This window comes from Numida meleagris, chromosome 4, assembly GCF_002078875.1.
Source record: "Numida meleagris isolate 19003 breed g44 Domestic line chromosome 4, NumMel1.0, whole genome shotgun sequence".
Taxonomy (NCBI): Eukaryota; Metazoa; Chordata; class Aves; order Galliformes; family Numididae; genus Numida; species Numida meleagris.
In genome coordinates, this window is record NC_034412.1 from 63,666,096 (window position 1) to 63,680,800 (window position 14,705).

The following is a 14,705-nucleotide window of genomic DNA, read 5'->3' on the forward strand; positions in this document are numbered from 1 at the left end:
TTATTTTGTAAGTTCTTTTTGTTTATTACTTTGAAGATTTTTACCACTGTAAAAGCCCAACATTGAAATAGCTTGTCGAGGAATGGAACATATATATCAAAATTACTAGAAAGTAAAGAAACACGTCAAAAATATTAATATAATTAATGAATGAATACACTTTGTAATTTGTGAAAATTCTGCTAGATAACGATTTTCCATGACTTCCCTCTGCTATTTGCAGCCTACATGAATGAATGCTGCCACCTAGTGTCCACTGTGTAGAATCAGTTCAGAGCAAGTCCTCTCCCTCGCAGAACAGAGCTAGGTAGGGCTAGTTCTCAATTTATTAAACATCTTCCAATTCCAGTACCGAAAAATACAGGAATGTGGGTTCTTATTATGCAGTAACAGTTAAAAAAATTAAGATAAGTTCCCATTTAAATGTTCTGCAGTTGTAGACTCTTCAGTTTCAGTATGAGGAACTGAATGTGGAGAAAAAATAGACCTTTGAATGATTCTGTTATTTATTCTAAAAAATTGTAGCCAACACCAGAGATGTGCATAAGTCATACCAACTCCTACAACAGCCGTGATGACCTTAGCAGATCCACAGCACAAAGCATCTACTTCATTCTCATACAAACACGTAGAGACATATGTTCTCCAGTTTTTCTTGAACATACAGAGGTCAGGTGGTAGCAGTAAAAGAACAGCAAGGCCAACAGGCAGGCGTGAGCCAGCACCAGAGGGAGAGTAAGCACCACCTTCGCATAAGGCTGTGAGCACCAGGTAATTTAACAATTTATCTCATACTTCAAGAACAAAGAATTGAGTCTTCAAGGAACAAATCCAATCCTACTAATAATTGCAATGGGCATGAATGAAGTGAAGGTTTATAGAGAAGTCCAGAATCTAATGATAATTACCAGCATGGGTGATGAAGGGACAACCTATGGGCAAGCACTTCATAATCTGCACTCAACTGTGCCCCAAGGATGCCATTAATCAGCACAGACAATATACAGTTCTGTACTTACTTGCAGGCATAGTCTTGTAGGTCGGAAACATAATTGCACACTCCTCCATGGAGGCAATATGAATCATAGGAAGGGGGGCATACTACGGAGTCACCTGGCAATGGGTGCGTAGAGTATTCATCGCTGACAACAGCAGGAGGCAAAGTAGATTCTGAAACACAGGATTTCACAAAGACATATCAAGCTGTTGGCTACACTGGCATGAAAGAGTTCCAGAACTTCAAGATAGGATAGTAGATAAGAATCTCCAATTTCAACCAAATATTTGTTTTTAATCTATTTGCTTATTTTTATTATCAAATTTAGGCACACATAGGTTAGCTGTGTTCCGTCAATTTAGATGTGTGAGTACAATCCTGGAAAACAAACAAACAAACAACTATTTGTTGCCTAGTTATTTACAAGTAAATGATTTCTTACCCTACTTGATGGTACAATCTCCACCATGCACAGAGTCAGACGTACAGGTGAAGGGTGACTGCACTTTGTGCATATGGATCTCAACTTGAAAAGTTTTCACAGGCAAATGGACATTTTTGTACAAACTATATCTGCTCTGCAGCCATCCACTTGATAGCATCTGTGCAAGCTATCTCAAGTATAGTTAACAGCTTCACTGGAAGCAAAGAACTCCTCTGACCCAATTCTTCAAAGATTTCTGTAGCCTGCTCGCAACTGCAGAGACGATCACCTCCATAAGAATCCCAGCTGGCTAGTGTTATAGGGAGCTCCGATATCTCTACGTATGACCTATATTGCAGAGATGCTTTTATAGGACTGGAGCACATTTTTGCCTACTTCAGTGCTACACTGAATCTGTAAGTCAGAACCGAACATCCAGACAGAAAAGAATTTCTAGTAGTGTGGCTTAGCAGCAATATACCTAATCCCACACATTTATGGGATCATTTTTATGACTCATACCAGTTTTATTGCAACATGACCTTTAATGACATTTGTTTTCTTAAAATTTCATTTGCAGGAGAACTGTCAGGGCAAAGAGCCCAGACTGGAAAGGAATAAGTGATAGCAGTGAATCCCATGTGTTCTGCATTCTGCAAAGAAAATTTCAGCCTGCTGAAAGAGCTTACTAGGCAAAGACTTAAAACAGTGTGTTAACACACATGAAGACAGGAGATCATATTTACAGCTGAGGGATCTATAAGGCATTACTTCCAAGTCATACATCACTTAAAATCATAATTTCCTGAGCAACACTTGAAACTACTGAAAGCTTAAATGACTGAAAAGAGGGTGAGGATTCTGATCGATGTTCTGCTTTAAAAAGCCATAACTTCCTTCTGCTTTTCTGCAGAGAAATGCCTACAACAATCACACAGTGTCCTTCTGTCACCAGTCACTTGATCTGAGGTAAAATTCACCCCGATGAAGAAGGCTGACACAGAGGAAGGCTATGTGTCACTTTGCTCCACATTTTCAGAAAATGCAGCTGTCACACTGAGGCACTGAAATGAGCATCAGATACTATGAGCTTCTCTTTTCATTAATTTAGTAACCACATTTTCTGTAGAGTTTCACAGCCCTTTGAAAAATTAGGATCTGAAAAACTAAGTTATTCTGAAGAATGAAATGGGACTTCAGTTACGAGCAACCCTTGTGCTAGAGTCCTGCAGAGATAAAGAAAGCAGATTGGAGAATAGCACGGCCCAAAATCAACTCCAAAAACATCATCTCCGAGGAGCATTTACTTCTGCTTTTGATTTCAAAGGCCATTAGGTAGATGTGTCATTTCATTTAGGCAGTATAATTTAGCACTGAACATTAATGTAGATATTTTCTAACAACTAAACTCAGATCCATTCTCATTACATCATCCCAAAGCAGCTACTTGCAATGTGGCTGCCTCCTAAAGCAAAGCTGAATGGATTCACAAGCTGCCCGACATACCACTGCGTGGTCGTTCCTTAATTTCCCAGTATAACAATTTAGCTGAGACCGCAGATCCTAGTTATGGGCCACTTCATTTTAATTCTCACTCCAAATACTCACCACAGTCCACAGCAGATCCAGAAGCATCATCAGGACAGGAGCAAGTGAAGTTTCCTTCCAAATTTGTGCAGGTTCTGTTCCCTCCACAGGTGTGGGTCCCCATCTTGCACTCATCAATATCTATCACCCAAACAGTCTGCAGTTAGAAGAACGAAATGCCTCAGAGCATCGGTTAAAGGGGCGGCAGCAGCACCACAGTCTCCTGGCAGTGGGGAAGAATGCTAGGGGCCTTCTTTCCACACATTTGCCTTGGTAGAAATTGGAGCAGAAGAGCAACCAGCTCTGTTGCAATATATTCATATTCCAAGAAACGTGATGAAACACAAGATCAGTTCATCTTGTTCTATCTCTGAATGTACTTATAGGTTTCTAGACACTGTGCATACAACTAGGCATCTAAAACTGAAGTATAAAATTACTTAGACATCAGTTTCTGTTTTTTTACTGTACGTTTCAACTCAACAAATGCAAAAGTAGTTTCAGTCTTATTCACATCAAGACAGAATATCAATGTTTATAAAATGTTATGGAAAAGTATCTGGCCACATCATGAACTTGAAGACTTGAAGATAACAGACTATTTTTAATAACAGTGATGGATACCACAGTGATTCTAGTGGAGCACCTGAATCACAGATAGCGAGAACCCACGGCTGCCTGGAGGCTTGCCTGGTAGGTGGTGAGGGACAGCCAGAGGAGGTAATCACTTCTGTCTGCACTCCCAGACATTCTCAAAAAAATATCTCTGACCTCTGGGATAGAAAGGTGTCTCCAGACTCCTGTCTCTGACACTCTCTACATCCTGCCCATAATAATATCTTAATTTTTCAGTGGCCCTTACCTGTGTTGGAGAACCAAAGTCCAGTAAAGACCATGTAAGATTTGGGTCAAGATTAATGAGCTTTGAATTAGGCTATAAAGTAGGAAGGAAGAGGAAAAGGACAAAAGAGAAATGAAGACTCCCTCAAAGCTCTGAACAAACTGTACTACTCAAATACTGGAGGGGAAAAAAAGCTTCCCATTCCTTCATATTTGATGTAAAATGGATTAAAAAAATTAAGAAATGTAGGTAATGAACTGAAGACCTGGCAGTAGAGCTGGGTGGGAGAGTCAGTGAGTCTGATTATTAACAAGACTCTAAATGTATTCAGATTCTAAGTGTCAACACCTTGAACCTCATGCCTATCAAGCCAACTTGTAATTGTTTGATGAGTATTATGACACACTCAATACCTGCTTTCGTTTGTATTCCTGACAATGATTTCCAATAAAGCTCTACTCATTTGCCTCCATTTCTCTCCTCCACTTCACTCATCCTTTCCCTCTTGCTTTAGCTACTAAAAAGAGTGCAAACAGAGAGGAACTATACACTGACAACTACAGGCTTTGCATAATGATTAGCTGTTGAGGCTGCCACACTTCAGACAGGAAGGAAAGAATCAAAAAGCAAGAAATGATTAATGTCAACTGTCTGGGGGAGCCACTGTTAGGATCCACACCCTTACCAGATTCTTTAAAAAGAACCAGAACTAATCATTATGGACATGAGACAGCTCCACAGCTTAATGCAGAGCTAGCCCAAATTATGAGAAGTGTCTCTTGCTCATTCCTCCTGCTCCAATTGACCAGAAGCAGCACAGCCCTCATGCACTCCCATACCTTCACAATGGAGCCCATCTCCTGTGTAGCCCTCCAGGCATTTACAGACATAGCCCCCTTCGGTGTTGATACAGCCTGACACCTTTCGATTACAGTGGTCCATATTTGCAGCACACTCATCGACATCTGTGAGACAAAACAGGGAGAAGGCACACATAGGTCATGAAACCATCATCTCTCTCAGACAATGCCGTTACCTGTCATTTGCATGCATGAATTAAAGAGAAAGAGAAGAACTTTGTGTTCTTTCTTTGGTATGAAATATGACAAGGATGCTCTAAAAAGCCTGAAAAATCAAGCAGCTGCTTCCAGCCGCAGACTCAGATGATCCACAAAAAACATTTGCTTCAAAAAAAAACCCTATTTGGATGGAATTACCCCATTCAAAATTAGTCTTCTATCCTTATCGTCTTAACCTCCACTCAGAGACAAATTTTGTGTTGAAGGAGAAACAGAGTGTAAAAAATAAGTACCACAGGTCATTGAAAATAGAATTTACAGCCAAACCACCTCCCTTTTTCTCTTTTTTTTTCCCTTTCTGTATAAACATAGACTCCTGTGAGTCTCCATGCTTGAACAAAAAGAAGTAACTTGTTCTTCCTCTGATGCCTCCTGGTACGCACGTCCAAAAATTTATTTTAAAGAGAGTGATCTTTAATCAGCAAAGTGTCTGATCATTAGCTTCTCTCTAGAGCTAGACAAAAACAGAAGCAGCCCTTCTATATAAATACTACATTAGGAATACTAACTTTTAAGAGATTTCTTAGCATGTACTTCTAAATTATACATCAACTCTCATGTCTATGGACTGAGTTTTTATAATTGGACAATTTTTACAAATAAATACTCTAGGCTTTTATTCCTATTATCTCCATTATTGCTCGTTAATATTAATAGGATTAACACTCATGTTCAGGGGAAAATAAGCTGTGTGATAATCAGCCATTTCATCTCACATGCCCTCTGCTCATCACCCATTTCAAAACAAGTGATCTCATTGACCTTTTTGTGATGGCTCACACAGCAGAGCTGCCAATGGGAGAAAAAATAGGTTTGCTTCCTTTGCCCACATCTATGTTTTTCCTGAAGGTTGTGTTAAATGTTTTCCATTACCATAACATGATTTGCCCTTCCTGGTAAATCCTTTCAAACACTGGCACACAGCACCATCTTCCAGTAAAACACACTGTGCATTGACATCACATTCTAGTGCAGAGCAGTCATCTTCATCTGTAGCACAAAACACATATATATATTTGTATGGATCAAAGAAGGCACTATATTAAAAAAAAAAATCAATTAGAAAAACAAAACATAGGATCCTAGTTTGAAGCACAGTGAATGTCATTGAACTTTATTTAGGCCTGGATAATATTATCTACTTTTGTTGGCATAGCAAAGCATCACAAAAACAAACAAAAAAGCAGTTCTACATGGCATAATTGCATAGACCAATCTTCTTGCAAAAATGTTAAGAACACCATCAGTTTTGGCTTGAGTCTTTCTTTCCTTAAGACATAATTTCTTAGTGAAGGATGGCAATTTTCAGATTCTACCTGATATCATGATTTCAGCCATCAAAAAAACTTCAGTTTTCTTCTTTTCCCCATTGTCTGTATCCTTAAATATTGCACTGCTTCGTGTGCTCTGGAGCAGGGTCTTTGGTGTTGGCATTGGCCTTGCCTCCTTATGCATGGAGATGGTTTCTGAAAAGGGAAGAAAAAAGTTACACAGACTATTTACATTTACTGAACTAACTTTCTGATTTTCTATAACTGATCTACTTTCCAATCATCACAGTGTCCATTTTTTAAAAAATAAAAATAATTTTCCACCAGGCTAGCCTGTTTCTGGCTTCAAATTATTCTTGAAACCACTTACTAGTGGTTTTTCAAATACAAAGAACAAGGAATGCAACTATGTCAGCACCACAGACATCTCTCTGACAGATAATATCAAAGGAAACTTGCAATGGTCAGATGACACCTTATTGTCCTAGGACAACATCCCAGTGCTTCTTAAGGAAATTTGTTCTATTTGTTTCTTGCAAACAAACTAAAGCATTCATGAAAAAGTATCTTAGATGCATTAGTCCCTCAGAAGGAGTGGCATGTCCAGATGGGAGACAACACATCACCTGTGGAGAGCTGGGGCAGAACTGCCAACTGTGAACTCAGGGTCAGTGTTCAAAACAGAGTACAAGGACAGGGCTGGAAAGCAGAGTTCATTCTGACATATCTCGAGAGATACAGTAAAGAAGTTTCCACTCTCACATAAGCTTTGGTACAATGTAAACGTCCTTCTTCCTGCAGTGTCTGCACCCAAACAAATACCAGTAACTGTTCAACTGAGCCGTATCGGTTCAATTAGCTGCCAGTTTTACTAACGGACCTTGTGAAGTTTCTTGTAAAAACAAGACGTGGTTCTAATCACAACACCCTAATCAAAGTACCACTAATCCGTGCATGAAAAATTACATCACAAAACTTGAGTGATTCAGCCTCCTTGGCATGGAAAAAAGAGAGAGAGACAAGGTGAGAAGCAGTGTGAAACTATATTACATACAGAGGAAAATGCTTATTATTTTCATTCTTCAGAGAAGCTGTCATTCATTATGTAGAGGAAGGTGCATGTTTTTCAATGTTATTTGCCAGTCTTTAAGGGGGTCTTTTTTGGAATTAGAGGATTGTACCTGCTGTCTCATTAGAAGCATTCAGAGGGTGACAGGTTTTTCCATCTTGAGTTTTCCCAAATCCTGGATGGCATGTGCAATGGGCAACTCCAAAATTGTTTTCACAGATCTGATCACAGCCTCCATTCATATAAAGGCAAGGATTTGCCCCTAATAAAGAAAAACAGGCAACTTAACAAGCTGCTTCTTCAGTGAACATCTCCTCTTAGCCATGCAGAGTTAGAGCACTTTGAAACACAATAAGGACTGAAAAAAACTAGTAGGTTTTTAATGGGCGCTTGTTGTTTGGGTTTTTTTTTCAGGGTTTTTATTTTTTGTTTCTTTTAGGTAAAAGCAGATGTATATAGTAAAGCATAAATATTATCACCTAGCCTCTGGTAGGAAAGAAGATTTGCATACTCTCTTTTTAATAATTGTGTGACTTTTTTATTGTTATTTCCTTATTATCTCTCCTTTAATTTTTAGAGTCCTAACATTCCCTGAAAGAACATTATGAGGGCATGAGGAACTTGTGACTATCTTCTCTCAGTCATGGTCTATTGAATGATTTGATTTTTTTTTTCTGCTTACAAGGAGATTGTTCCAAACAGAAAATCAAATTATTTGATCTGAAACCAATATAAATTACAAAACCTTTCTCCACATTATTTTTCATTATTTCTTTGTGAGAGGGGGTGCTAATAAACTAAGATAAATAGGAATTACAAGATTGTGGTAGCCTTGTGGCAGTTGATGAGCATACATTCTTGGGCATGATCATAAATATAAAAAATTTGTTAGTGTTCCTAGACACATGCCCAGATGATGCTTTCAGTGAATGCCAGTTGAACTGCAAGAGACCTTTAAAGAACCTGTTTCTGAGAAGATAATCCTCTCCCCAAGGACATGAGAACATCTATTATATTGACATCAGTGAACATCAAGAGGAGGCTGGAAGGGAATGACTGCTTAATTTTTGCAGTATACCTGGTTTCGCCAAAGGATGAACTACAACCATTGATGAGGGTCTCAGCATGCTGCCTCGAAGACGTACCCTGTTTTGGCCGGTCTTCTTGTCCACCCTCATTAGTGATGGCCTAGCCCAGTCAGAAATCCAAAGGTGATCCTCAAACACCACTACAGCAAAGGGGTGGCCTACAAAGAAATAAGATTCCTCATTTCCACATCTGTAGAATACACAAGAAACCAAGTATATAAGATCAGTATCTGCATAATAGTCTACTTCTTCAAATGGCTTCTCCACTTTGATGTCTCATGAGGAGTGCTAAGCAACCATGAATGATGGACTATAGGCACTTTTTACTTATGCTCTTAGTGGAACAACAGCAGGTGAGAGAAATCCCAACTCAGCTTCCCAGTACATAATTTTTTCCTTGGTAGCACAACACTATCTGTATCAGAAGACTCCATATCACTAGTTTGACTTCCCAAGAGAAACTCAGCAATTCAGAGACCACAGGACACTTTCATATATAACAGTAGACATAAAAATCTTTGCAAAATTATTCTGTTTTTAGCATTTCTGTTGTGGTAGAAAACTGCCATCAGTCCAAATGAGACTATGCCTGCTTTCTATTCATTTAGAAATCTCCTGATTTCAGTACAGCCCATGGACACATTTTTTGCAGTGGAAAGTAAGAACAAATCTTGATCTTCCATGGATGTCTAACTGGTATCACGGGGGTCCTTCCTGTCTGAATCAGATTTGTTTCCTCCTGGTCCTCACCCATAGTCTGAATATGCATCTCACTTGGTACGACTGCTGTCTGAGCCTCTTTGAGAGGCATGTCTTTTAGACACAAGATGTTGTGCTCTGTGTTTTCACTTTTGGATGTAAGCCTCAACTAGATGATGTTTAGCTTCAGTAACAAATGTGAGACCCCCAAAAGTAATAGCTTTAGCAAAAATCAGAGCCAAACAAAACAAAGAATTAGATAAATTAGATCCTTGGAGAAGTAATATATGTTCATATATCTTAAATACACACCTCAGATAAACTGGAAAAAAACCCTGCCTGAGAAAACTTCTCTTCTTTCCATGAAATTTGAGCAACTAGCACAAGATCTATATGTTGTCTCCATCTAAACATTTATTCACAATTTAAAGATCTATAGCCTATACCATCAACAAACATCACCTCCTTTGACCAGAAATTTTTTAAACTTTTCACTTGTAAATATATTAGGGATTAAACATGGAGGCACAATATCATTAATGGAGATAGCAGGAAAAGGAAAGTTAATAGTTACATGTAAGCAGAAGCCTTTCCAAAACAGCACAAACTCAAACCACTGCATAAAGAAAATGAACGGTTGTGATATTTACTGCCTTGGGCATGTGCTTACAAGCTGTTTTACTTAAAGCTGAAAATGGGGCTAGGAGAAGAGCAGTACTAATCTTACCTATTTCACGTTCAACTAGACTAAACGGAATTCTCAGTACAAGGGCACTAGAGGGAGCTGCTGTAATAAAAATTCCTACTGGAGCACCACGGGTATCGAAGAATCAAGTTCATTTGAGTTGGAAGGAACCCTAAATGGTCAACTAGTCCAACTTCCCTGCAATGAACAGGGACACCTACAGCTCCGTCAGGTGCTCAGAGCCCCTCCAGCCTGACCTTGGATGTCTCCAAGGACAGAGTGCCACCACCACTCTGGGTAAATTGTGCCAGACCCTCATCACCTGTACTGTAAAAAAAACTTCTTCCTGATATCCAGTCAAAATCTTCTCTTTCCAGACCCCATCTCTACACAGCCTAGCAGCATCCCTAGTCTCCTCCCAGGTTACCTGTCTCTGCTTCCACTGCCTATTCATTTTCTTCTTGCTCTCCAGTTTGATCAGCAGATCCTGGTTCAGCCATGTCAGTCTCTTGCCTTCCTTTCCCAATTTCCTGCACCGAGGCACCCTCCAATCCTGATGGCTCCATTGGTGAGCAGCAGGTTCAGTATGGTATCACCCCTGCTGGGGCCACCTATTTCTTATCACAAGAAATCATCCTCAGTACATGCCAGGAGCTTCCTGTGCTACTTTTCCAGTAGATGTCAGGGTAGTTAAAGCTCGCCAGTAGGACAAGAGCTTGCCATTATGATGCCTCCTGTAGCTGGAGGAAGAAGTCTTCATCCACAGGTTCCACTTGATCAGGTGGCCTGTAGTAGACACCAACCACCAAGCTCCCTTTGTTGCCTTGGTCTCTAACTCTCACCCATAGACTTTCAGCTTGCTCACAGCCATTTATCAGGGACAGCTTTTTACATTCCCTGTGAACAGATGCTGCCTTTCCTTCCCTCAGAGTAACCCTGTCCAATAAAAAAAGCTGAATTCTGGTCTCACTAATCAGCAAGACATCAAGATATAAAGTCTCTCTACCTCTTTAAACTCACAACTCTCCAGGTCTGCACTTATCCCATATAGGCACTGATGTCCTTTTCTCCCATCTCCAGTCATCCGTATCACTGTACAAACCCTACCTCATTTACCATACCCTGTGTTTCTCCTGTGCTCTTAGCCCCCTTTCTCCCCAGCAGACACATTTCCCTGTTCCTTGTGGAGAAAGAAAGTGAGACACTCAATAGGATTCAAGGCCTTTCTTCTCAAGTCATCTGCAAGGAGAAGTGTACAGCAGAACATGCAGCAGGGCAAGAGAGAAATGCTGACAGATCATTTTGCTCAGGGTTTCTAATATCCTACAGACTGCAGAACAGTACTTCCTCCTAGATCACACCCTGCACACTTCTGAACAAGTGGGAAGCCAGCTGGGTTGGGAATGAACACAAACCCTCACAGAGCAGAGCCCAGAACAGCAGCAGCTTAACAGTAATGGCAAAGTTACTGCCAAGTTAACAGTAACCGTGCCAGTCATGGTGCTGAGCCAAGAGTCCTCATTCTGCCCACGTTTTGTATGTAAACCTACAAAAAAAAAAAAAAAAATCTGGTCCCCAGAGAGGTATCATGCACAAAAGGGAATTGTCCTCTGCCAAAATGAATTTGCCATGTATGAGATTTTATAACACATGGTTTACTTTAAATGTGGTACAACATCAGTTCCTCATTGCTAATACTTCTGTTTTCTTGCTCCAGAAAAAATCAATTATGTGTCAAACAATAGCAATCTCAGCAATAACAACGACCAGCATAGAGCACAAATCATTTTTCCATTCAATGTCTATTGTCTGTTTAGAATTTTTCCAGTGTTCAACACTGTGCAGATGCAGGTTCTTTGCTCAAGGACCTTAACAACCAAGATTAATTGTCTTCCAGCTTACGACAGTGTAACCCACTGGCATAATAAATACAGCAAAACTTGATTTAAACTAAGCAGCCATGCATGGATCAAGCAAAACACAGTTTTAACTTTTTTCTTCTCTTCATTTTTGCAGGGAAGGCAGAGAAGGTCTCTATACAATGCAAAATGGCTGATGTGTAAAAGCAGAGATTGTCAGAAAGGCATTCTTTTATTAAATGGATCAATAAATGTCATTTGGTTGACAGATCAGAGAATTAAGTAATGCCATTAATTTCAATACAGAGTTGCAAGGGATACGCAGCACAGCCAGCAACCAGCAATTCCCTTCCATAGCCACATATGCACATACACATACATGCTGACAAGAAGCAATAGGTAATTATCAACCCCAAAGCCTCACCTACATCATTCTGTGTGAGAATTCGACGACCAGAACCATCCAGATTTGTACTCTCAACAACTGACTGCTTAGCATCACACCAGTACAACTTGTTGGCTAAGTAGTCGAGAGCTATTCCACTGGGATGCACCAGACCCACGCTGGCTATAACCCGACGATCGATGCCTTCTAATGAAGAGCTGGCAATCTGGGGATGGACCCCCATTTCAGTCCAGAATAATCTCCTTCAGAAAATAAAACACACGCAGGAAGTCAGTAAGGAAGCGTTTGTTATCCACTCTGTGGAGTTCTTTCAAGAAAAAGAAGGAAAGGTGCTTGCTTCAAACAAATATATTGGCTGCAGATCTTTTACAACTTGCCATAAGATTCTGGCTGATTACACTGGGACTTACGCAGAATCCCTGCTATGTTCATCAGCACAAAATCTTCTGAAACAACTCCTATTTATGCTATCTGCCAAATCCTCCTATCTGCTTTTTGCACTTTGCACAAGTGCTGGTAGCCACATAACAAACTCAGGCAATGGAAGACTTGACACGTTACCCAGCTTGTTGGCTGAACAACAGTGTAACAATGCAGTCATGCAAATGATGTTACCCACCACCCACACAGAGCAAGCAACAGCCTTCAGGCTGTCTTCAAAAAACAAACCTGTGTCAGATCTTGCCTCATATTTTAATAACTTCGTGATTCTCGGGGTATCCCTCTAGAGTCCTGCGTATTACACAGTGAATGCTGAGTGTTTTTCAAGGAACAGTGCAAGACAGCTTAAAACAGAGATGGCTAAACCCACAAATTACTTCCAGAGTTTGGACTCAGCCCCACAAGGCATTAGCTGCCTTCATCAGGTTTACAGAGATACCCCTGGATTCACTTAGCTTTATTTACACAAGCAGTTTTGCTGTAGCCAATACAGGGATCCGTATTCTTGATAGTCTTGCTTGTCTCAGATTTCTCTTTAGCGTTGGCTTTACAGTTACAGACATTGTCGCTCCTCTCACCACTAACCCTCTAACAAAGCAGGGTTTAGCGACGTTTCCTTCTCCCTTTCCCCTGGTAGCTATAGCTGCAAGCTGTGCAAGCTTTATGCCTCTACTGATACTTCAGATAAGCAATCTCCTGAACAGATCTGTTTTGTGCAAAATGCCACTACCGTCTTCCCCCACTATGAAAAGATTTCTTCAGTTCCTCTATGCCCACAGTAAAGCTAACAAAACACACTCCCCAATTCAGTTTCATGCATCAGTACTCAGTAACAGCAGGACACGAGCATACAAAATAACCTCAGCAGGGTTCTGAATCCCTTTAAAACTACCTTACTACAGGCGTATGGGCTTCAGCCCATGGGACTTCACCACTGATTAAAATGGTCAGAATTTCATCAACAGTCCTAAAATTTTAGGGTTTCTCTGTTCATCTCAGTACTACCTAAGAAGATGTAAGGTGTACTTAAATCAACACACCTCCACAACAGTAAATTTCTGAGGAAACTGAAACATGGCCATAAAAAAATCGTCCTTAAGCAACATATGTTGCTTGTGTCTACACCCTACACACATGGAAAAACAAAGCAGTTATCAGTTAGGGTGATTTTGGTAGCTTGTACTTCTCTGTAGTTTCAACCACATACAATATCTTTAATGGTTATAACTTTTTTAATCTACACGAGAAATTAACATGTCCCAACTCACAACAAAAAAAACAGCAATAAATCACTGCAGCTCACATCACTCTACTAGGCAATTACTGTCTTAATGTAAGGCTTAATGTAGTTTTTGTCTGCCAAAAGGGCAAGGCTGGCATGCTTATTTTTAAAAAGCCTCACTAACTATTACACAATTAACCACGTTTATCACTCCTTACCTCACAAATGGGTGAATAGCAATCCCTCGGGGCTGGGAGATATCCTCCCAGATGATCATTTTTCTTTGCATTCCATTCAAATTGCTCCTTTCAATGCATGCCTTCCTGCAATACATAAGGCACCGTTAGGCCCTTCCTGTTATCGTTCTAATTACCTTTTCAGGCAGAATGTACTAAGCCTTTTCATTGCTTTAATTTAGCACAAAACTGTAAGAAATCACTTTGCAAAGACGTAAGTAATCGTGCTGCTATGGGATGTCCAGTTCTTTTATCTACAAGTAATTCACATTACAGCCCCGTTATCTGGTCAGGGACATGATGATAAAATACCTGCTGCTCTGTAAATGACCCAAAGTTCTCCTTTTTTGGGAAAACAATGAGTTGGAAGTATGATTGCTAACAGATTAATGTTAACTTTAAAAGGAGTCAGGAGAAAAAACAGCTCCTAATTGAAGGACATTATCAAATTTGTAAAGAATACTTTTAAATAGCACATTTTGTAGCATTTTCCATCCACAAACTGCAAGCAATTTACACATTGTATCTATTTTATAGGGAGAAAAGAAGTGAAAGTCCTTATGATCACTCCTATGATCTAGAGCAGTCAAGTCTACAACCTACATTGCCTGCCTCCTAATCCATTAGGAGAGAAAAATATATATGAGGGCTGCTCTGAAAGTAATGCCTCCTATTTTATTATGTTGGCCCACGATGTCAGAAGAGGCTGTTGGTGGTACAGCAGTGAAGGGTTGAATCTTCCCACCAGTATTGCACCACGTGTTGTTGCCACATGGCAGATGGCAGCAGAGGAGCAGTCTG

General features: G+C 40.0%; 1 protein-coding gene across 1 annotated transcript in view; it reads right to left on the minus strand.

Moving 5' to 3' along the window:
• The window catches only part of EGF (epidermal growth factor), a 55,437-nt gene that overhangs the window by 11,556 nt on the left and 29,176 nt on the right, over positions 1 to 14,705 (minus strand). The window contains exons 13-21 of the mRNA XM_021397183.1: positions 13,887 to 13,991; positions 12,024 to 12,247; positions 8,347 to 8,514; positions 7,381 to 7,530; positions 6,245 to 6,394; positions 5,802 to 5,918; positions 4,689 to 4,814; positions 3,030 to 3,149; positions 1,020 to 1,170 (exon numbers count right to left, since the gene is read on the minus strand). Coding sequence (XP_021252858.1) covers positions 1,020 to 1,170; positions 3,030 to 3,149; positions 4,689 to 4,814; positions 5,802 to 5,918; positions 6,245 to 6,394; positions 7,381 to 7,530; positions 8,347 to 8,514; positions 12,024 to 12,247; positions 13,887 to 13,991 — 1,311 coding nt within the window. The remainder of the gene's footprint in view (positions 1 to 1,019; positions 1,171 to 3,029; positions 3,150 to 4,688; positions 4,815 to 5,801; positions 5,919 to 6,244; positions 6,395 to 7,380; positions 7,531 to 8,346; positions 8,515 to 12,023; positions 12,248 to 13,886; positions 13,992 to 14,705) is intronic.